This window comes from Squalius cephalus (assembly GCF_949319135.1).
Source record: "Squalius cephalus genome assembly, chromosome: 8".
NCBI classification, from domain to species: domain Eukaryota; kingdom Metazoa; phylum Chordata; class Actinopteri; order Cypriniformes; family Leuciscidae; genus Squalius; species Squalius cephalus.
Genome location: NC_137129.1, coordinates 43,354,761 through 43,379,130, shown reverse-complemented (window position 1 = coordinate 43,379,130; position 24,370 = coordinate 43,354,761). Strand labels below are relative to the sequence as shown.

The window sequence follows — 24,370 nt, the reverse complement described above, 5'->3', positions numbered from 1 at the left end:
TCTTATTGCGGTGTTTGATTTTGAAATTTTAGCTGATGATCAAAAAAATGCAGCTCATATCTGTTGCTTTCGTGACGTGCACTCCGTTAAATCTGCATATAGCGCGGGAATTGAAGATCGGATTTAAATCCGTTTCGCAAAAACACATTTATATGACCAGGTGTAAATGGAATCGTTTTGATAAATCAGATAGCTATCCGATCTGAGAAAACACATGAAGTGGCCAGGTGTAAACAGCCCCTAACACATCTCGGAATAGTTAGATAACAGAGATAACAAGATAACAGACAAATTGTCCTCTTGTAATCTGCTATTGGTGAGTATATAACGTAGGCTACCCTGATCTTTTTGAAGATTCACTCACATTATAAACGTCAAATAATATAGATTTTAATATAAATGTGCACTTTGTTCGCCCTAGCTAGCCTGGTGATGAAAAAAAAAAAAGAGAAAAGGTTGTTTTAGATCTAAACACATATATTAATGCGTTAAACAAGCATGTTTGGCCGATATTGCAACTCTTCTGCTTTTACAGTTTCTCGCACCATGTTTTAAAATGCTGTGTCCAGTTAAAAGTTCAACTTTTGTACACACGTCTCTACACCGGCGATATTTTCCATTTTGTTGCGTTTTAAAAGCATAAGCGTGTTCCTTAAAGGGATAGTTCACTTTGAAATTAAATTTTGGTATGTTTTAGCTTACCTCAAGGGCATCCAAGATGTAGGTGTTCTTTTTTCCGCAGTAGTTTCAGTTTTTATTTTTTTAGGTCAGACGTATGACCTAAAAGGTCAGACAGTACAACCTGCATTATATGACTGACAGATGTTATAACGACTGCACGAAACAAGCTAACGTTTGTTGCTTGATAGACGGATAGACGCTAAAACTACAACTTCCGCATTTGTCCAATTTTCTCACGATTTAAAAATAGTTGGAAACATTTGGGATATTGTGAGTAATCAACTTAACACAATATAAAACACTGGCTTTGAGATTTTGGGATATTTTAATGCAAAAATCTTACATACTGTATCTTTAACTATGTGTGTATGTGATTGCTTGGATTCTTCAGTCTCAAATATTATTGCAGGGAAAGTGGTAATATTGGACCAGGTGTTAAAGGTCATTAATAAAGCGTGAGGAACCACATTAGCTTGAGGTAAATACATAGCGGATTTAGCTAATGATGAAAGGTCTATTTTCTGATAACCAGATCAATTCTAATGTGTTACTTCAAGTCAAGTCAAGTTTATTTGTATAGCGCTTTTCACAATACATATTGGGCCCTATTTTAACGATCTGAAACGCAAGTGTCAAAGCGCAAAGCGCAAGTAACTTTGTGGGCGGGTCTTGGCGCTGTTGCTATTTTCCCGGCGGGATAAATGACTCTTGCGCCAGGCGCAAATCTAAAATGGGTTGGTCTGAAGTAGCTTCATTATTCATAGGTGTGGTTTGGGCGTAACGTGAAATAAACCAATCAGAGCGTCATCTCACATTCCCTTTAAGAGCTGGCGCGCTTGTTCTAAAGCGGATTCCTATTATAACGGCGGATTTGCCAGGCGAACGCCAGGAGCGGTTTACAGCCAAGGAGAGCAACGCTCTCGTCAGGGAGGTTGGGGATGGAGAAACCCACCCAAATTAACTTCGGTTAAAAAGGCGTATGATCATTTGGGTAAATGTGTAAGCTAGATGTATGCTTTTATAATAAATAAAATCTATCTATCTATCTATCTATCGTAATAATGTATGATTTGCAAAAATGAAAACTGCTGCTTCTGTGTAGATGAGAGAATCAAAGTGTATGCGCGTTGTGCACACGCTACATTGATTATGGCCAAGCATGCGCCCTTAAAATAGCATTTGAATAACATGCGCAACGCGCCACTGACTTTAAACTATTTTTTCCTGGTTAGTGGCGCAATTGTTTTCTAAACCTGCAAAATAGCATGAAGGAACGTTTGCGCCAGGACACGCCTCCTTTTTTGCGCTGAACCGCCCAGGGAGTGCAAGTTCATTCCCTAGTTTAGCGACGTGCTTCGGTGGAGGGAAAATCGCGCTTTGCGCGGGTGCAAAATAGGAATGATACATGCGTCATTGTACAAAGTCAATTGCGCTGGGTGCAAGATAGGGCCCATTGTATCAAAGCAGCTTCACAGTATTAAATCAAAATAACACAACAAGGTTTGTTTCTAGTGGAAAGGTAAGGCTGATCAATAGTATTATTGATTGATTCAATTCAATTAAATATCCCCAACTGAGCAAGCCAAAGGCAACATGTCTCAGTGTCGATGGTAAAAGCATCAGTAAGTTACAAATAACAACAGAACCATCAGCAGTAAGGATAATTATAATATAGTATGTGACTAAAAATGCATATATTCTGTGTCAATTGACATATGTTTTATATAATGGTCATTTTAACCCTTGTGCAGTGTTCGGGGAATTTCAGGACCAATAAATGATGTTTGCTTATTTTTTATTTTTATTTTTTGTCTTTCACTAAGAATTGTAAATCTTTACAGTGAATTTGATTTAACGTTGCTATTTTATCTAAACATGAAAATAATGAAATTAAGGCAATACATAAATAAATACTAATTTTAGACTAAAAACATTAATAAAGTGAGTGATATTACTTTTAAAAAATCATGGTGTTACAAAATCACATTTTACTGTCTGGGGTCTCTAGTGACCCAAAAGCCCCAGTGTATCCCCTAAATCAACAGTACACCTATAGGTTAAATAAAGATGTGACATATACTGTATGAAAGTCTTTCTATAACTTTCTTCAGATCACAAATGAAACCAACAATCCATCTCAAATTACATTATATACATATTCTTGTGCTGCTGGAAGAAGTTTGTGCAATTGCATTACTTTCCCAGACAGCAAATTTGACTACATTAGGAAACAAAAATGTTCCAGCTTCCCTTGCTTGCACAAGCAAACAGCAGTGTATGTAAAGTGCATGATATGCAAAATCAGATTACAATCAAGAGCAATTTATCCGTGTTTTGTCAGGGCATCACTCCCGAACCAGTGGATGAGCTTGTGGTGCGCAAGCCGAAAACCTCTGGTAGGAGTAGTGTGCAGTCTACTCTGTACAAAGCATATGAAGGTAATCTCCAAATAGTAATAAAATACATCTTAGAATTAGATAACAATTAACACACTGAGGCATGAACAGTTTGTTTTGGGACCTTTGCCTGACAATGACAAGATTGTTGGAGCAGCATCCCTAATTTCCCTTTGACCACAACCGCTAGCCAAAATTGTTGAAGCAAAGTAATTTGTAATCATGTTTTCATTTAAATTTGGAGAGGTCTCAAAAGTTTCACTGCTGTCTTACCAGTGTCCAGCTGTGCTGCCAAAGGATATACTTATAAGTATGATCATCCAAATGATCCACAACTCATCCACAGCTTGGTGCCAGTCCAGATGGCAAAGTGGTGGACCAAATGAAGAACCTCCCTATGGCCAACACACAATATACATATAAAAATAAATAAATAAATTATTGTGCATAAAAGCATAAAAAAAACAGTTGTTCCCTTTTATCTCAACTATTTATTTTTACTTTCTGTCGAAATGTAACTTATCTCCATTTCCCAGGAATCCAAGTGCAGCAGTAAACACAAAAAACAGAGCAGATAAAATTCACTTTGAATATCGACATTTACATTTATTCATTTAGCAGACGCTTTTATACAAATTGACTTACACATGAGAACAATAGAAGCCGTTAAAATAACATTAGGACAACAATATGCAAAGTGCTATGACCCTTCTCAGTTTAATCTAACACAGTACATGTACTTTTTAATATATATTTTTTATAATAAAGTAGAAGAGAAATTGTTAGTATTAATGAAGCAAGTGTTGCCGGAAAAGATTTGTCTTCAGCCGTTTCTTGAAAGTGGCTATGGACTCAGCAGCTCTGGTTGAGTTAGGCAGGTCATTCCACCAGCAGGGAACAGTCATGGTGAAGGTCCAAGAAAGAGATTTTGTGCCTCTTTGAGATTGCACCACAAGACGTCGTTCACTTCCAGAGAGCAAGTTTCTGGATGACACGTAAGTCTGAAGTTTAAGCAGTGGCGTATTTAGCAAATTGGGGGCCCAAGGCGAAGGTATGTATGGGAGCCACTGTTTAGACTCATCTTGCTTCGTCTCTGTTTGTGTACTTCCCAGTCCTCCTGTCACTGCGTGTTTATCTTTCGCCGCACACCATTACGGACTAGTCCATTTCATTGTGAAAGTAGGGGCGTATGTGTAGGGACAGATAACCATGAACTGGACATTTTAACTACTACTTCAACGTTTCAACGTATTTCTTAAGAATATTAATCAAATTTACCATGCTTTTGAAGCGTTCATGATGATAAGGGGCTTTTTCTTTTCTTTTTTTCTTTTCTTTTTTTTTGAGGTTGGTTGGGGGCCCCCTACTTTGACCGCTGGTAGGGGGCCCCAAGCAGCCGCCTACCTATGCCTCTATGTTAAGACTGCCACTGAGTTTAAGTAAAAGGGAGCAGAGCCAGTGCTTGATCTGTAGGCAAACATCAGTGACCTGAATTTGATGCGAGTGGCAACTGGCAACCAGTGCAATTTAGTGAGGAGAGGAGTGACATGTGCGCTCTTCGGCTCGTTAAAGCAGGGCTCAGTAGTTTCCGGATTTCTTCGCTGTATTCTTGCTTTTTGCTCGCAGGTTTCTCTCTAGAGCTCCCCCCACAGCTTCGGAATAGATATTTGACAACACTGTTGTAAAAACATGTGGCGATTCTCAGACACCAGAGGCTATAGATCAACGACATCAAAGCAGATGGGACATTCTTTAAAACGTCTTCTTCATTCGGGTTCGAACAGCGTGAGGAAGCGCAATAATGACAGCATTTTAGCAGAGTTCTTTTGGCCGTAAATGCAATTGTTTACATCGCGAGACCTGATATCACGCGAGACTTCCTGACGCGGCTGCCGGTGGCCCGCCGGCTTAAAGTTGCAAGTGCTGATTTTCCGCTCACGGGCACCAGGGGGGTGCGAAACAACCACCATTCAACCCGAAATAAGTAATATAACCATTCCAATGACTCCGAAGCTGTTCAGTTAAGGTAAAAAAGTTACTTAGTTCACCTTTAAAGACCACTCTAGCTGCGGCGTTCTGGGTCAGTTGCAGAGGTTTGACTGTGCAAGCTGGAAGACCAGCCAAGAGAGCATTACAATAGTCAAGTCTGGATAGTACAAGCGCTTGGACAAGGTGTTGAGTAGCATGCTCTGATAGGAAGGGCTGGGTCCTACTGATGTTGTATAAGGCAAATCTACATGACCTGGCAGTTCTAGCAATGTGGTCTGTGAAGTTCAATTGATCATCAGTCAACACTCCAAGGTTCCTGGCTGTCCTAGATGGAGTTATGGATGACAAACCCAGCTGAATGGTAAAGTTGTGGTGAAGTGCTGGGTTGGCCGGGACCACGAGTAGCTCTGTCTATGCAAGGTTTAGTTGAACGTGGTGGTCCTTCATCCAGCCAGAAATGTCTGTCAGGCAGGCTGAGATACGATCAGCTACCGTCAGATCGTCGGGCTGGAATGAGAGGTAGAGTTGTGTGTCATCAGCGTAGCAGTGATAGGAAAAAGCCATGTTTCTGAATCACAGATCCTAGTGATGACATGTAGATGGAGAAGAGAAGTGGTCCAAGTACTGAGCCCTAAGGCACTCCAGTAGCTAGATGTTGTGTCTTAAACACCTCACCCCTCCACGATACCCTAAAGGACCTACCTGAGAGGTACGAATTGAACCACTGGAGTGCGGTTCCTGAGATGCCCTTCATCTTTAGGATTGAAAGGAGGACAGATCCAGCAGGATGAGAACTGAGAACTGAGCTGCTCTTTCCAGTCTCAGAGCTTCAATCACTGAGAGCAGGGCAGTCTCAGTTGAGTGTCCGCTTTTGAAACCAGACTGGCTGTCCCGGAGGTTCTTCTGTGTAAGAAAGGAAGAGATCTGGTTGAAAACAACTCGTTCAAGTGTTTTCGCAACGACTAGTAGAATGGATACCGGTCTGTAATCTTCCAGATGTGCTGGATTTAACAATGGGTTTCTTCAGCAGTGAAGTTACACAAGCCTGCTTAAATGCTGTGGGAAAGGTACCAGTGTGAAGAGAGGTGTTTATGATGTGTGTGTGTGTGCGGGTACAACTGAGGATGAAATGGCTTGAAGTAGATTAGTGGTAATAGGATCAAGCGGACAGGAAGAAGGGTGATTGGAAAGGAGGAGCTTGGAGACTTCTGCCTCAGAAAGCAGAGAAAAAGATGTGTATGTCAGATTGTGGCATGGTAAATTGGCCGCTGATGGTGGTTGTTATGAAGAATCTGGCAAAATCGTCAGCGATAAGGGTTGATGAAGAAGGAGGAGGAGGAGGATTGAGAAGAAAGGAGAAGGTTTTGAAGAGCATGCGGGAGTCAGAAGAATTGTAAATTTTGTTGTGATAGTAAGTCATTTTAGCAGTAGAGATATTGGCAAAGAAGGGAGAGAGGAGGGATTGATAAAGACCAAGGTCAGTAGGATCTTTCAATTTGCGCCACTTCCTCTCTGCACCCGAGTTTAGAACAATGTTCACGGAGAACATCAGATAGCCAGGGGGCAGAGGGCCTGGGGGAAAGGGGGCAGAAGCTGTCCAAGCAGGATGTCAAAGTGGAGAAAAGAGTATAGTAAAGTTAATTGTTAATTGTTGTTAATTGTAAAAGAATGCGCATTCCCCGCTGTCTCAGGGAGGAGAGAGCCGCATCCATGCATCTTGTAAATGGGTGCCAGTGACAGTCCGAATGGCAGAACTGTGTATTGATAGCCCCGACCTCTCGAAGGCAAATCTCAAGAATGGCCTGTGATGGGGGGCTATTTGGATGTGAAAGTAAGCATCTTTCAGATCCACTGAGAAAAACCAATCCTTCAGGCGAATGTGCGCAAGTATTTGTTTGGTCGTCAGCATCTTGAAGACCGTTCTATGAGGGCCTTGTCTGAGATCTAAAATAGGTCTGAGACCCCATCCTTTTTCAGAACGAGGAAATAGTGTCTGTAAAAGCCTGTTTCACTCAGTGATGGGGGAACTGTCTCGACGAAAGCCCCTTTTGCTAGTAAATTTAACACTTGGGTGAGGAGGACGTGAGTCACGTTGTTTCTTACCGATGTCTCGACCACGGCCAGGGGGCAGTTTCTCATATCCTTTTTCCTCTGCGCCGTCAAGTGCTGAGAGCGTTGCTGAGGTTGAAGTATGCAGGCGGGCCGTAAAGGGCGCGTGCCCCAACTTTGTGAGCTCCTCGTGGACCTCAGGGGAAAATGGAGCTGGCCGCTGGCGAGGGGCCTGTTTGTGCCCCGGAAGGTACCACTCATCGAGGCTGGTAAGGGAAGGGCACAAGGGGCAGGGTCACTCTCTAACGTAAAGAGAGCTAGCGGAGAGCGCAAATGGGAAAGAAGCATGTTCTTGCAGCGAGAACTCACATGAGTGTGTGCAGCTTTGTCGTTTTCGCTTTGGCGTGTTCAGCACCGAGGCAGGAAGCACACTCACTGTGCCCGTCAGTGACATGCAGGGAGACCCCGCATGAAACACAGACATTTGAAACAACGCCATGCTCTTTTTGTAAAAGGCTCTTATTTTTAAAGGATGCTCTGCCGGATAGCCACAGGGAAACGGCGAACAGCATTGACAGTGTCGAGTTCAGGAAGCTGAGCAGGAGGCCGCAAGTCGCTGCGTTTCGTTACTGGGCTGTTTCAACGGCGAGGGAGGCTTCTTGTCCGGAAAAGTCAGCGAAGAGATGCGTTGTTCACTGAAGGAGATTAAATCTGATTCCTATGGTGAAATTGGCCCCTTATATAGTCAGCAGCCATACCCATTCTGGCGCGCACAAGGCGGGAAACACCTTGATTGGTTCATGCGTCCTTGCTTCTTCGCCATAGGTTCATGCAGTTGCTGCAACACAGCCAATCACTGTGCTTGCTGTGCAGTTGCACTGCATTTTAAAATAAAGACTTCAATATTCTTGAGAAAAGGAGTTTTCCCATACCATATAGCTACGCAATACGAGTGAACCGTTCTCGAAAGGGAACTCATGTTTAAGACATGAAAAACAGGAAGAGAAATTAGTTGTATTCGTAAATCTTTTTAAAATTCTCTTTTAATAGGGTTACGATTGAATATTTTAAAAACAAAAGCATGTACTTAAAGCTGTCCATAGAGCTAGCATTGTAAGGAACCTGGGATATTTATGTTTGGACTTACAAATCAACACACACACACTTAGCCAAGTTTTGTTGGCCATGTATCTAAGCTAACAGACCACATCCAGTATAAAATACTTCAGGTTATCATGGGGATTTACATTATATAGAGGTTTAATGCAATAAATAAATAAAAGTGAGGATGAAACACTCTGAGTTGAGACTATATTATATGGTGCATTATATTTCTCTGTAAAGGAAGTGGAAACTGTGGTTTCAGTGTCTCTGCATTGAGCTGAACTTTTAAGTTTGATCGACACCTTTATGAACGACAGACACAATGGAGAAGGTCATTTTCTTCTTCTGTGTATTTTCTTGTTGGATTATGCACATCACATCCAGTGGTAAATATATTCTATCTCAAACATTCATGAAATAAAAAAAAAAATCAACCTCAAATACAATAGCTATTTACAGTCTAAAAGGATATGATTTTTCAATGTCTCTTCAGATTTGTCAGTTGGAGGATCTTCAGATCTGTTAAGGGTTCAGATGGGAGAAAACATCACTCTGAACTGCAGCATGATAGACCGATATGAAGTCGCCTGGTTTCACCTCAATTCTGAAAAACTCAATATACTGATTTCTGCGAAGAAAGACAATACCGGGAGAAAACTCCTGATCAAATACAATCAGAACCAAACTCGTCTGGAAATAACAGCAGACAGATGGATCACCAGAGTCTCTTTAACTATTACTGGAGTAACAGAATCAGATTCAGGACTTTATTTCTGTGGAATAAAGTCTGACGCTCCAGAGATGCACTTTGACAAACCCATCAGACTGGAGATTGAGGGTAACAGATTTCAGTTTTTTATTGATTTCATATTTATGGTAAATTGAGATCTTACAATTTTAAGTTTCATTTTTTTTTTTAAGGTTGTGTATATATACAGTATAAATTGGATATCAGAGAAATCCATTTTTTGTGATTTTTAAATCACAAACACACTGCTAATCAAAAGTTTGGACAGACTAAATATAATTTTTTTTCTTGATCTGAAAAATGCTAAAGGCCTTGATATGTCATTATGCACCATTTGTATTACACAAAGGACAACTTAAAGTTAAAAACTAACCCAGACAACATCATAGTGTCGTCCCAGATCTGGTACATATGGATTCCACACGTACCGGATCTGGGCCGACACTCTGGGACCGAATCTCTTCTTAACCCACTCTACCATACAACTAACAAGTTTTTTTGTTTGATAAATCATATGATCATATTTACAGGTCTTTTTGCAACAGAAGAGCCAAAAGACGTTGTTGACATCACAGGTAACATGTTGATCGTTATCTTGGATGTTCATTTTTCATAGTGACTGGAGATCCAGCACTAAATCTAAGTTATGAGTTAATACTGTCTGTTTGTATGAATGTAAGTAACTCTTCTGTCTCTGTAGACGAGGTGACGGTGACGGAGCGTGTGTTGATGTTCGGTGGTGTTGGACTGGCTGTGTTTGTGTTTTTTCTGACTACAGTCGTCGCAGGAGGAATCATTTACCATCGTGGACAGCAGAAAGGATGGAGAGCAGCGAAACGTGCATCTATGATGAGCCACAAATCAGCTAAATGACATCTATTTCTGCTTTATTTTATAATCTAACTCAATATAAGCCTGTCCCTGAGCTTCGCATTGCCAGTTATATCAGCACTGCAATATTTTCTCAAATTAAAACAGCAAATTGTGCCTCAGATGTCTTTTCCTGTTTACCTGATGTCACTTCCACTTCAGAGAAACTGAGATGATGTGGTAAACCTAGCCAGTTTTATAAACAGCAAACCAGTCATTAATGGTGTGGTGATTATTCAGGTTTGTGTGTTTATTTGTGCTTGACAATAATATTCAGTTAAATATCAAATCACTTCTTCTGCCGCTGCCTTTAATGCAATGTTTATTAGTTCAGCATGTTTAAAGGTGCTATAAGCGATCTCGGTTGGCGTAACCTCTTGTTGATGTTTGAATTATTATCAAACAAAACAAAGGCTAGCTAGACCCTCCCTCCTCCTCATCCGCGCAATTACCCCCCGAACCCTACCCCCACATCATTCATGATGGTTCTTGGCTGGAACAGTTTGTTATGTTTCGTGCTGCGGGTCGCTCTGTTTGTTGCTCAGTTTGTTTTTGCTGCAGTTTGTGGAGCGTGGGCTGTCTGCAGAGACCGCTTTTTTTTACAGTGTGTTCAGGGGACAGACAGCTAGCGGATAGTGAGGAGATGTTTGCGGTATGTGAAAAAAAATGTTTTGGCCTAAAAAACATGTGAGATTGCTTATAGCACCTTTAAACAATATTCAAAGATTAGAGTTCAAGTGGTATGATTTACATAACTGCAGCTTTTACATGTAAAGAGTGAGCTCAAAAAGAACAAACATATACTTAAATATCATTGGGTTGTATATCTTTAGACATTATATATTTATCTATGAGCTTTAAAGCTGTTTACAAGAGAAAATATACCGTAAATGCAAACTATTTTATGGCACATAATTCATGATTAAATAAAAATGTCAACAGATGTCTTCAGTGATAAATGTATTACTGAGAGATCTGATCAAATAAATAGCAAAATAATAATTATATGTTTTAGTGTGCATTTTCTGGCAGAAAAACCTGATCATTACCAAAGCTAAACCTGTTCAAACACAACTGTATATATTCAGTCATGTCAGATCTGCCATGACAATCTAGAGAAGAGAAATGGTTTCACATCAATGTTGTGCAAAGAACAATAATGATTTCCTGACTGACTGCATTATGATGATGCAAAGGAAACCACAACATATGTGTCGAGGGTCGTCCAATCTGACTAGCCGACTCAAAAGGGCAAATGAACAAATAAGTTATGCAAATTAACTAAAGCTAATAAAATAAAAACATTAGTAAGAATTAAAACCATGTTTTAAATAACTGAAAAAAGGAGAAGAGAATGAAGATGCTCCCTTAAAGGAGAACTCCGGTCAATTTTAACATTGAGCTCATTTTTTTGTAAATTTGGAGTGCTGTCAATACAGAGAACAACGACAAAAATCGGTGTTGCCTACACCGTGTTATCCTCTTTTTAAAATCTGCACCCTGTTGACTTCAATAGGGCAAGTTTTAAACCTGCTTTTAGCCTCTTAACATCCTTGATGTGTCATTACAAGTGCACAGGTCATGTGAGTGATTCCTTCAGAATGAACACGGTGAATCTGACTGCAGATGTGAAAGATATGAATAAAAATTATGTTTATTTTTTATTAATGCTGAGAACGGAAACATACAAAAGAGAAAGTATACATCACATAATATCAACCAAAACAATAATAAAGGAGACAACAGCAAATAGGACAAAAAAAACAAAAAAAAGAGGTAGGGCCAGATTACATCACATAGAGATGTTCACATGAAGAGATCAAAGGCAGTGCAGACTCTAACAGTCCTTATAGCTTTCTTATTAGTAGATACTGAAATCATGTTAAGATAATTTTCTACTTCTTTTAAGAAGACAGAGAAGACAGGTTTACGGTTTGAAAATTTGCATTTGTGAATGTAGAATTTGCTAAGGAAAATAATTAAATTAATAACAAAACAGATATTTTCATTTGTGGGGTCTGAGTCAAAATACCCAAATATAATGTTTCTTATATGTATTGAGAAGCCTGGCCAAATCTTACACTTTACAAATACATCAATATCATTCCAAAGCTTCTGAGTGTAGTGACACGACCAAAATAAGTGAACCACTGTTTCATCAGAATTCAAACAAAAAGAGCATGTTAGCTCAATGTCAGACTTAAATCTTTGTATAAATTTCTTAACAGGATAGAACCTGTGTATAAGCTTAAATGAGATTTCTTTCACTTTATTTGTGAGAAAGAATTTCTGCTGTAAAGACCAGATTCTTTTCCATTTAAGGTTAACAAACAGATTATTCCAAAAGGAAACAGGTGGAACAGAAATCAAATTCTTAAGAAATAAAGATCTTATTTTATAGTTTTTAGCTTTCGACTGAGAAAAACAAATTTGACCAACAGGAGTATCACAAGGTTTAGGAAAGGATGTAGTAGATACTGGGGTGGAGTCAGGGCCGGAGTGGGGCCACTTTTCAGCCCGGGAGTTTCAGGCCCAAGACCGGCCCACTTTTTCCACCAACTCTGCAATCTGTAAGAATGTTTTAGCTCTGCATGAACAGTGTCAAGTTCATCTTGGAGCTCGTGTCTCTGCTGAGCGAGCTGATGGATTTTAGTCTCTGCTCTCTCAAGGAGAGCTTCAGCCTGTTGGAGCCTTTCGTTGAGTTCCTTCCGGGTGAGTTCCTCCGACTGTTGTCTTTGGTCCGTGTGCCGATGAAGATCGTCTCGGGCATTTTGAAGTCTTTCAACTTCCTGTTGTAGCGTTGTGTCCGTCTCGTCCTCTTCCTCGGTCAGGAAGAGTAGCTGGTCTAGACGGCTCTGTGTGTGTGCTCGGTCCTCCAGGGCCTCTGTGGCCTGGAGCTGTAGTGCGGCTACCTTCTGCTCCAGATCGAGGTTGGTCCTTTCGCTGGCCCGGGCCTTGGTGACGAGGTTGAGTGCGAGTTTTCCGAAGATTTTGGCCAGCTGCTCGTGGTCGTACTTCTGGGTTGGATCGTAGGTCTCAAACTGGTCCAGGTACTTTGGGTCAGCGGCCTCCTGGGGTAGGATGATTGCCGTCATCTCTCTCAGCCATGTTTCGAGAGTGTGCCAGCGGACTGGGTGACTGGATGAGCTCGACATCTTTGCTTACTGTGGTGAGAGAAGCACAGCACACACAAAAAGAGACAAAATGCAAGTTTGTTTTAGGGTCAAATGAGCTATACTCATACGGGCTATGCCGTTTATGAGAATTTCGGGGCTAACTGATGCCGACAGTTAGCGGAGCCAATTTCGTGGGTATGGATAAACCCACAATAGAGATTTTGACAGGCGGTAGCCTGGGGGTCGTCTAATGACGCCGGCTTTGATCGATACTCTATTCGCTTTCCTGGGGTCTCTCTTAGGTTCTGTCTGTAAGTGAAATGAGAGAAACAAATCACAACAGAAATGGAGAAAAATTAAAATAACAACAAAGTTGAAGGTAGGGAAGAAAAGGGAAACACAACACAAGGAAGTGAATTGGTCTGCAATGAAATGTCACAAACAATAACACGGGAGTGTTATAAAATAAAAATAAAGAGGCCTAAGCCTATAAACACTGACTGAGTTCTGCCAATAGATACACAATAAGGGATTAAGATGTTAGACTTAATGTAAATTAAGGCTTTCTGGTGTCATCAAATTGAGTAAATATGTATGCAGGAGTCCGAGGCAAAGGCTTTACTAAAATAGTGATACAACAAAAGGGAAATTATGATAACTGATGGTGATTTATCAGAATAACCAACCCCCCCCCCCCCCCCCCCCCCCCCCCTTTGGAGAAAAGAGGGAAGAGAGAAAAAAAAAAATATCAATGAAATAAAATGTGAATAACAACACAGGCTTGAGACGCAGGCAGAGGGATAGGCCCCGGCAGTGGGTTTGTGCCACTAGGGTGAGGGCCGTATGTCTTCTCAGTGGTCTTCCCTGGCTGATTAGACACAATTTTGAATTAAAATTCAAACTAGTTTGAATTGAAATTCAACTAAGCATGCAAGGGGAGGTTCAAAATAATAAAAATAAGGAAGGAAAGAAAATTAGAATGATGACAGTGATGTATCAATACTAAAATTAATTAAACTGAAATTCAGAATGACTTCCTATAATCCTTACAATAACACTGAAGTTATTAGTATTGATTATAAAAATAATCAAACGAAAAGGGTAGCAATGAGACACTTCAATTGCAGACTGGGGGTTAAACAGATATTGATAAGTCGACCCAAGATGGCCACACGGTGGCGTGCTTCTTCCTAGGTGGACCTATCAATGAACTGAGTGAATCAAATCTAAGTTTTTAATTCGAAAAGTTTTCTTTTTTTTTTCGAACTTAACTTAAAGTGTGACCGTCAAAAATAGCAAAGAGAATTGTCTAACTCCAAATAATATCAGCATAAGCTAAGCTTTGAATGCAGTTAAGTATTTGAGAGAGAAAATGAATGCAGAGAGAAAAAGAAATTGAAAGCAGGTATTATCTTAGAACGCCACCAGAGGGAGTAATTGTGCTCGCGCAGGCTGACGTCAGTGGGAGGCGACGCTCACGCAGGATGACGTCGGTGGGGCGCGTAATTTGAGAACTGCCACACACCTAGAGGCTGCCCTCTAGTGTCGGTGACGTGATTCAGCAGTTAAGACAGCAGATTTTTTTATCTGTGGAATCCCGAGGTTTTTTTTTGCGCTCTGTTGCATGCGGAAAATGAGCGAGTTTTACAACATGTGACTACAGGGATTACACATTATGCATTACACATTGAGACGGTTTTAGAATAAGAACAGGGATTATCATCTTTTCTTAATTCATAAAACCTCCAATTACACATTAGATATAAAACGGTTTACATAAAAACAGGTATTAAAACTTCTTGTTTTAATCACTAGAAACTGTGAGCAAACAGGCATTAAACATCTATTTACTTAAGCTGTGAGCACGACAGGCATCAAAACAGCTGTGAGCAGGAATTATCATCTGCTCATCTCCCATAAGCATTAATCAAAATAGCACTTTTATGATTTTTGCGTAGGTTTACGAAATTGGATCGCGAGGCCAATTTCTGACCAGGAGCTTATCGTTAACGTATTGTATATCATAAGGCCTATTACGACTGAAAAACTATCAGATTTACGTCTTCGTCCTAAAAGAGATCCTTCGTCTTCATTTAGTCGGTTTAAATCATATTACATGTACCCACTGCAAAGAGTTTCGCTTCGTCTTTACAGGGACACTGTAATATTATGAGCTGCAGTTTTAGCACTTAACAGTGATTAAAAATGCTTAGACATTTTTGAAACTGTTAATTTGAAGAGCTGAGCTGGCTTTGTGCCTACGTTCAGCTGGGTGAGTTCGCGACTTACCTCACAATTCAAAACGCGCGTGTAACGTTACAATTATTAATACCAATAATACACATTCACTGAAACTGAATTTTGCCCACCAAATAGAGTTTGAAACTGCCAAAAATTACTCCACCATTAACTGTAACGAATACGACTCTGGGTAAATATGAATTAGCTCAAGAATATGGGGAATTCTCGGAATATTCATATTTATGACTCATGGTCATAATTCATAAGTCGCATGTACATTTATTTTATCAATTATCGAGATTACCTGGTTCTGTAACTGGTCTGACCAACCTTTAACTCGGCCAGCGAGTAGATGTAAGGTCAGTACAGTTAAGAAGGGGGTATTTACAAACTCCAATAAAGTTTAGGTTCTGGCCACGAACAGTAAACTTTATGAGTTTATTAATTAAAACTACTGAATGTAGTCTAATATCGAGCTTGTAGCTGGATCTTTTGTTTCATTGACTTTAGAATGGTGGGTTTTCAAACACAGAGACAGTGAAAAGTATAAATGTATTTTAATAAATGTGACTAAAGATTATATGAGCTACGAATAGAAACGTACGTAAAAATGCAAACAATAAACACAAACAAACATTTAAACAATAATAACATAAGTGATCAGAATGAAATGAAAGAAAGAAAAAAAAGAAAAGAGAAGAGAAAAAGCTAGTAATTGTTACATACAGAAACCTAAAAGCCGGACCCCAGAAAAGCAGCTTTTAAATATACTTGCAAGTCTGTTCTCTGTTTGGTTGATGCTGAAAGCGCGGACGAGGTCCTGTTTCGACTGCGTCTTCCGGTGTCGCGGGAAGCTTGAAAAGGCTCACTGAAATGTAACGTTACCGAGAAAGTTCGTCTTCATCTTCCGTGAAGGAAGAGGCAAGATATAACTTAGTTGCAAAGAACGGCAGCTACGACTCGAACATGTGTTCGTCCGAGGAGAAGGCCGGAGCCTTTTAGATGTTTCTTGGAGCTGTGGAGAAGAGGAGGAGGAGGTCAGCGGGATCGATGAGAGAAGAGAGTGAAGAGTGGGGGTCTCTTCCTTTTAACAGACAATCTGTTTACGCCTTGTTTTGTGACAGAGCGAATCAAAACTTCTGATCTGTAGCGGGAAGACGTCTTCTTTGTGTGAAGAAAAACACGCCCCCTCTTACCCTATGTTTCATGAGGGAAAGGATTCATACTTAGAAATATGATATTTCCTGGAACAAATGCATATTATTGTACTTTGCAGTCAAGATTCGTCTCCGTGAGATGGAGAGGATTACATAGATATCCATTATGACAGGTAAAGATTGGGGAAACATAACGTTACATTTATATGCATAATTACACACAAATAAAGTTTGATTAAACACACAATGAAATGGTCAGTATTTCCGTTATGGCATGTGAAGACACTTGAGAAACATAGGAATACATATCAACATTTTGGTAATGTCCTATGTGGGTAAGTCAATGGAAAATCTGGACGTGTGTGTGTGGTGCGTTTGGGACGTGACTCGCTGGAATGTTAGTTTTCCTGGGTTGTAGAGTTTTATGGTCTGAGGTAGGGTTACCACAAGACACTATTGAGGAACTTCTTTCATAAACCTTCAGAATTAAAGATTTTACTCTAGCAAGTCACACCTCTATTATAAATTTGTAATGAATGGTAAAATGAAATTTTACTATGTGGAAGTCCATATATGGAAATGTGCTTCAGTTGCATCTCGTGGTGGGTTTCTGGTTGAAAGTCCACGAGTGTGTGTGTGTGTGTGGAATGTCACGAGGCTGTAAAGTCACAGGAAGTCCATATTGAAATGGGGGTTTTAGAGGAGATTGTCCAGAACAGGTTTCCTTTTGTGACTAAAAATGTCCCTCTGGGGAGCACCAAATTGCCATTTTGACATGTCCAAGCAGACTTAGTGACGCCGTGGACAGACCCGTTGTCTACAAAGACAACGAAGGATGTGTTTGGAAACAAGGAATTACTAATTGGAACAGCATGTGACCGCATGTCAGGCATTGTCGCTACATAGCACTTTTTCCAAATTGGATAAATGAAGCAACAGTTCAGCTCTTACTATTGTGTAGTTTGTATTAATACCATGGTTCAACAAATAATGTAAAAGGTTAAATAATAATTCACTTAGACTTTATAAGAAGCAATTGTGACTTTATTTCACACAATTCTGACTTTATATCTTGCAATTCTGACTCTATATCTTGCAATTCTGACTTTATAACACGCAATTCTTCTGACTTTATATCTCGCCATTCTGACTTTATAACACGCAATTCTGACTTTATATCACGCAATTCTGACTTTATAACCCGCAATTGCGACTTTATTTCACGCAATTCTGATAAATAAAGTCAGAATTGCGAGATGTAAACTCGACCGGCCCAAAAGTGAAGCGGCCCACCGGGAATTCTCCCGATTCTCCCGATTACCCACCCCGGGCCTGGGTGGAGTAATTACAGTTTTTAAAAAGCATACATAAGCCAGAGGGAATAGCACCCATTACTGTAGCAAATTCTTTTAGGGTTATTGGTATTTGGTGTTCGGAAAGAAATTCTGAATATCTGAACAAAAGACCTTGCTTACCATAAAACTTCAAATAATAGCCGAGTACCAAATAGACGCCTGTCTCTTTTAAACGCCTGGTGTGACGACAGATTTGGGTAAATAAAGGCCGGTCTCAAATAGAGGCCTGGTCTGTTTTTTAGTATCGGGTTGTATTTGATCTTCTAAAACCCGTCAGATCGTCTGTTCTATGTTTTGATTAGATTTCACGTGACAGACGCAACCGTTCATGAACGACTCATCACTATTCGCGCGCGCGCGCGTGTGTGTGTGTGTGAGGGAGAAAGAGGAGATAATATATTTCATTAACTTCGGGATGTTATCCTTAGGTATGTGGCCTGACTAGCTTCAGCGAGGATCACCTTATCCATTGTTTCAAAGAGGGAGAGCCGTGCGCATCTGGGCGGAAGCTGTTAGTGCAAGCAAGGCAGGCAGAGTTAGCGGAGGCTGGAGAGGGAGAAGTGGAGGAGAGCGACGTGGAGGAGGAATTCGCCAATGAACTTGTAATTGAGGATCGCGGGGATGATGATAGTGATGAATAGAGTAATTTTCTATCACATGATTGCAGTTGTTTTACAGGGTAGCCTTCATTCTTTCTTGTTGATGTGTTTCGGGCAACAAGTTCATATGCTCGATAGATTTTAGTGGTAACTTGTGTTCTGCCCATTGCTGTCACATCGTTCCCTTTCGAGGGAACTCGCGATGCATCAATGACGCTTTGGGAACGCTTCTGCGTGATTGCGTCTGAAGCACTTGTATCAACTAGTCCAATGTTGAGAGTGGGCGTCACGGGCGGGTGACGTGACGACCAGGAAAGGATAAAGGACATCCGGTTTAGAACCGCACTAGCTTCTGTGCCTCAGCAAGCGCTCTGTGTTATACTGTCTGTGTTATTTATTGTTGTCTGTCACAAGCATAGATATTATGGCGAACAAAACAACCTTATATCGTGTGTTTCACCCTGCCCTCTGTCTTTACGGGTGGGGATACACACGATGTATGTGTTGTTTGTTTGGAACGGAGCATGTTCTGTCAGCGCTCGAGGGTGCTGACTACGAGCATTGCGAGTTACTATCGTACTCGCTCCGTTCCCGCTTGTCACTCTTTGAGGAGGGTGTTCAGGCTCACGTTCCTCGCAGTAACGACCCCGTGTTGCCGAGGCAGCACGGAAGTTGTTATTATGGGTTCGCAAATGGATCTCGCGGAGAGGTTAGAGACGGGCTCCGCCTTTTCTCTGCTTTTATCCGGGGGATCCAGCGCTCTCTGTCTGCGATCGGAAGCCCGCGCCGCGGCTTCTTCCGTCCTGGTTAGAGAGCCCAGTGTTTCTGCAGTCTATCTCTGAGGAGGTAGAGTGCTGAGCATCGATGCATGTCCACAACCACAAGCATATTATATATATCTAGACAGGAGTATGGGGAGCAAACAGCTTTGGATTGTGTATTCCTCCCTGCCCTCGCTTTATTACGAGTGGGGACACACGCGATTCATGTGTTGTTTGTTTGGGAGTGGAGCATGCACGGTCAGCTCTAGTAAAATAAGGGGACTGACAGTGTTCATTCATAAATTCCCTACGTGTATCTTTTGCACTATCGAGAGTTTAGCTCTGCTCCCGATGGCTTTCTTCTCGAGGGAAGAAAGTCAATAAAGATTATTTGGCTCGGATCTCGCGTTTGCTGAGGCAGCGCGTAGATTACGGGTCTGCAATAAAGATTCTCGATCTCGGATCTCGCGTGTGCTGAGGCAGCGCGTAGATTACGGGGTCTGCAATAACAATAATAGTGAACTGGATACGTTCATTCATGAACATTACCGACGTGTGTTCACTACCAAGAGTTTCCCCATGCTACTGTTTATTTAAAAAAAAAAAAAAAGACTGCAATAAGAGTCCAGTGGTTATACAAATGCAATGCATTGATTAAAGAGATACATAGTGTTTTGCAAGCTACGAATTTAGGATTCTTTTATTGTATGTTGAAACTATTTTTATATATAAGCTTATATATAAATATATATTCAGCCACAGACTATATTATCTTGTCTGGTTGATGTTTGATTCTGAGGAATTAAATAAGTGGGCTGCATTTAAATTTGCTTATCTGACTTTCATTAGTTAGATTCATGTATAAGTTCAGCATTTCATCCAGACTGTGTAACTTGTCTGGTTGATCTTTTACTACATTTTATTTGGAGGAATTAAATGGTAAAATTATGTGCTGAGCATCGAGTTAAGGGAATTGAAGATTCTAAAAACCATCTCAATCTCCTGTGTACAATGAGTTTGGAGTTTATAACTTCATAAATGGGGCTGCTGGGCGGAGCAGCACTAGCCATTAACAAACTCCTTGTACAGGCAGAGTGTCATTTCCTGTGCTCCCCCTCAGAAAGATTGGGGACCAGAATGGCATTCTCAACAGAAGCCTTTAAAGCAGAAGATGGATCTGAGGACTGTTTTTCTGTTAAAAAGGCTTCGGCCAAGGTCCTGATACCACTGGTGTCAGACCTCTGGGGGCAACCCCGACCGGGGTGGAGCGGTGTTCACCTCAGTATACGGTGCCCGCCCCACCTCTGAGCCCTCAAGAGGCCGTTCTGTCAACCCCGCACCCTTGGTCTCGGGGCGCAGCAGTCTCCAGCGAGCACATGCTTCAGTGTCACCACGACACCGTGTCAAACTCGCACCCTCTTAGGGGGGTTCAAAAACAGTCAGTTCGGTTATTTCCTGCCAGGATGCTTCAGGTCACCGAAGTGGCTGTTACAATAACATCAGAGGCCAGTCTCGAGAGACTGGTACCCTTAGTAGATTTTCTGACAGAGTGGAAGAATCTGCTGAATATATCTCCATGGGTCCTGCAGATAATAGAGAGAGGTTACAGAATCCAGTTTCGTTCTCCTCCAACTTGTTACAACGGGGTGCTACTCGTGTTAGTACATCCCGAGCAGGCTCTGGTAATGGAGCAAGAAGGAGAGTCTCTATTAGCGAAGGGAGCTATAGAGCAGGTGTACTCGCTCGACAGAGAATCGGGGTTTTACAGCGCTACTTTATTGTTCCGAAAAAGGATGGGGGGTTGCGTCCCCATTTTAGATCTCCGTCTGTTGTATCGTGCAGTCATGAAACTCAAGTTCAAGATGCTCACACTCAAACAGATCGTGACTCAAATCAGATCCGAGGACTGGTTTGTCACGATAGATTTAAAAGGCGCTTACTTCCATCCTCCCTCTACAAAGGAAGTTCCTGTGGTTTTCTTTTGGGGGCAAAGAATACCTTTATCGGGTGCTTCCATTCCGTCTAGCTCTATCACCCCGCACGTTCACAAAGTGTGTAGATGCAGCTCTGGCCCCGTCAGGCTGCAGGGCTACACGTTCTGGACTACATCGATGACTGGCTGATTCTGGCGGAATCAGAGCAGTTAGCGGTTCGGCATCGAGATGTCGTACTCGCTCAGATGAAGAAATTGGGGTTGAGACTCAATGCCAAAAAGAGTGTGCTTTCTCCATTACAGAGAACCACTTTCCTTGGTGTGGTATGGGATTCAGTCACGATGCGAGCCACACTATTGCCCGTTCGTGTAGCTGCTATCCTCACAGCGACAAAAGAGTTGAAGCTATGCCAGTCACGCACTGTAAAACAGTTTGAGAAACTGTTGGGCCTCATGGCAGCAGTATCCAATGTGATACCCTTTGGCCTACTGTACATGAGACCCTTGCAGTGGTGGCTCAGAACCAGAGGGTTCTCCCCAAGGGGAAACCCACTTCGTATGATCAAGATCACGTGGCGGTGTCTCCGCGCCTTGGTTATATGGAGGAAATACTGGTTCCTATCTCGCCTGAGCAGTCACGCATTATGAAACAGTTTGAGAAACTGTTGGGCCTCATGGCAGCAGCATCCAATGTGATACCCTTTGGCCTACTGTACATGAGAACCTTGCAGTGGTGGCTCAGAACCAGAGGGTTCTCCCCGAGGGGAAACCCACTTCGTAAGATCAAGATCATGCGGCGGTGTCTCCGCGCCTTGGTTATATGGAGGAAATACTGGTTCCTATCTCACATGGGCAGTCACGCACTGTGAAACAGTTCGAGAAACTGTTGGGCCTCATGGCAGCAGGTCCATTGTGATTCCCTTTGGCCTACTGTACATGAGACCCTTGCAGTGGTGGCTCAGAACCAGAGGGTTCTCCACTTCGTACGATCAAGATCACGCAGCTGCGTCTCTGCGCCTTGGTTATATGGAGGAAATACTGGTTCATTTCCCAGGTTCCGGTGTTGGGAGCTCTTTGCCATCGAGTTGCTATCTCGACAGATGTTTACCTCACCGGCTGGGGAGTGGTAATAGGAGGCCGCTCATCCCAGGGCCTGTGGAGGAGTCATCTTTTTTGGCACATAAATTGCCTGGAGATGATGGCAGTCTTCAATGCGTTGAGACATTCCTCCCAGACCTGAAGGACCTTCATGTGCTTGTCCGTAAGAACAGACAACACATCGGTGGTCTCTTACATAAATATGTTGAAGCAGATATCCTGTTGAGGCAGGGGCTGAGGCTTTGGTCCACTTTGGTTCTCCCTCACACACCCAGCTCCCTTGGGGCTGGACGTTGTGGTATGGACATGGCCGAGGCTACGTCTGTACATCTTTCCCCGATTACTCTGCTCCCAGGTGTTCTGGAGAAGGTCCGCCGGGATGGATAATTATACTACTAGTAGAACCGTACTGGCCGTGCCTACTGGTTCTCGGACCCGGTGTCTCTCCTCGATGGCTCTCCCTTGGAGATTCCAGTCAGGAGGGACCTTCAGTCTCAAGTGGATTGGGTGATCTTTCACCCAGCCCAGAGATTTGGATCCCATGGGTTTGGCCTCTGAGGGGGCCCAACTCATTGACTTTGGTCTCTCAACTGAGGTTGTGGAGACCATACTTCACTCCAGAGCTCCCTCCACGAGGAAACTTTATGTATTAAGTGATGGGTTTTCACTTCATATTGCGGGTTTCGGACAGTGGGACCTAGTTCACTGCCCGTTTGGTACAGTGCAGGAGTTACTGCTAGTTCAGTTTCCGCAGGGTTATCCCCTTCCACACTGAAGGTGTACGAAGGTGGTATTTCCCTGAGGGGGGGACCTTTGGTTGTTTCTTCCGTGGTGCTTTTAGACCAGGACAGGAGTATGGTGGCTTAGAAGCCTTATTATATATGTAGATATCCCTGTAGGATGTGGTATGCGGCAGCCTGGTCCTCTCCGCTTACATTCGTAAAGTTTTGCAACTTCGACCTGGGCGCTTCCCCAGGTTCTCAAATGCCATTGTCTTAGTTGTGCAGTATTCACACAGACAGGTTCTGTTTCGTATGGCGTACTGGGCATTCTCGTTCCCAAAGCGTCATTGACGCATCGCGAGTTCCCTCGAAAGGGAACGTCTCAGGTTACGACTGTAACCCTAGTTCCCTGAGAAGGGAACGAGACAATGCGTCACTTTGCCATACTTCCTACATCCCTGTGATCGACTTGCTTCGGCCCTTTTCGAAGCTAGCGTGGTTCTAAACCGGATTGTCCTTTATCCTTTCCTGGTCGTCACGTCACCCGCCCGTGACGCCCACTCTCGCCATTGGACTAGTTGATACAAGTGCTTCAGACGCAATCACGCAGAAGTGTTCCCAAAGCGTCATTGACGCATCGTCTCGTTCCCTTCTCAGGGAACTAGGGTTACAGTCGTAACCTGAGACGTTTCGTTTTTATGTTGTTTTTTTTTTATGCTGCCAATAGCCAAAGACATTTCTTACATTAAATTATTTGTTACACACATTCGAATTACTTAAAACATAATAAAACATAATATAATGTGTTAACCTCCTACTGTCATGCTTGAACATCTCAACACTAAATTAAAGGCCTGTCTCTTATAGACGCCTGTCTCAAGGCTACAAGCCGGTGCAGTTCGGTGATTTGGGTAAATAGAAGCCCGGGCTATTATTTGAAGTTTTACGGTATTAAACAACTGCTCCACCAAAAATAAACCATTACTGAACCAATTATTATAAAATAGAGACTTATTCTTGAATAAAATGTTCTTATTGTTCCAAATAAAACATCTCTGTGGTGAAAAGTTTTGTTTATAAATTAGTGCCCATGCTAAGAGAACCTGACGATGAAAGTTGGAGAGTTTGATAGGGAGTTTGGATACATCATAATTACACATTAAGAGAAAATGAATGCCACCAAGTTGTGAAAAAACAAGTTGAGGAAAAACATTCCAAATAGAAGATGGTTTGGCTAGGTATTGATTCAGCCAATTCATTTTAAATGTATTGTTGAGGGAATCAAAATCAATAATATTGAAACCACCACTATTATAAGAGTTTAATATGATTGATTTTCTCATATAATGAGATTTATTTTTCCATAAGAATTTTATTAAAACCTCATTAATTAATTTAGAAGTGGTCTTGTCCACAAAAAGAGACTGGGCTGCATAGGCCAGCCGAGACAGACCCTCTGCCTTAGTAAGCTTCTACCTTTTAAGGACAGATCCCTTTGTAACCAGCAATTGCATTTTTTGTGTGTTTTGGTAATAATAGGTTTGAAGTTTG

General features: G+C 41.8%; 1 protein-coding gene and 1 long non-coding RNA gene across 2 annotated transcripts in view; one reads left to right on the top strand and one right to left on the bottom strand.

Annotated features, from left to right (window-relative positions):
• The window catches only part of LOC307163780, a 274,817-nt gene that overhangs the window by 190,385 nt on the left and 60,062 nt on the right, over positions 1-24,370 (bottom strand). The window lies entirely within an intron of this gene.
• On the top strand, positions 8,489-10,829 carry LOC307163761 (tyrosine-protein kinase receptor TYRO3-like). The gene is made up of 4 exons (XM_079879993.1): positions 8,489-8,605; positions 8,713-9,057; positions 9,498-9,542; positions 9,668-10,829. The coding sequence occupies exons 1-4, from the start codon at positions 8,542-8,544 to the stop codon at positions 9,838-9,840; spliced, it is 627 nt and encodes a 208-aa protein (XP_079736119.1). The 5' UTR covers positions 8,489-8,541; the 3' UTR covers positions 9,841-10,829.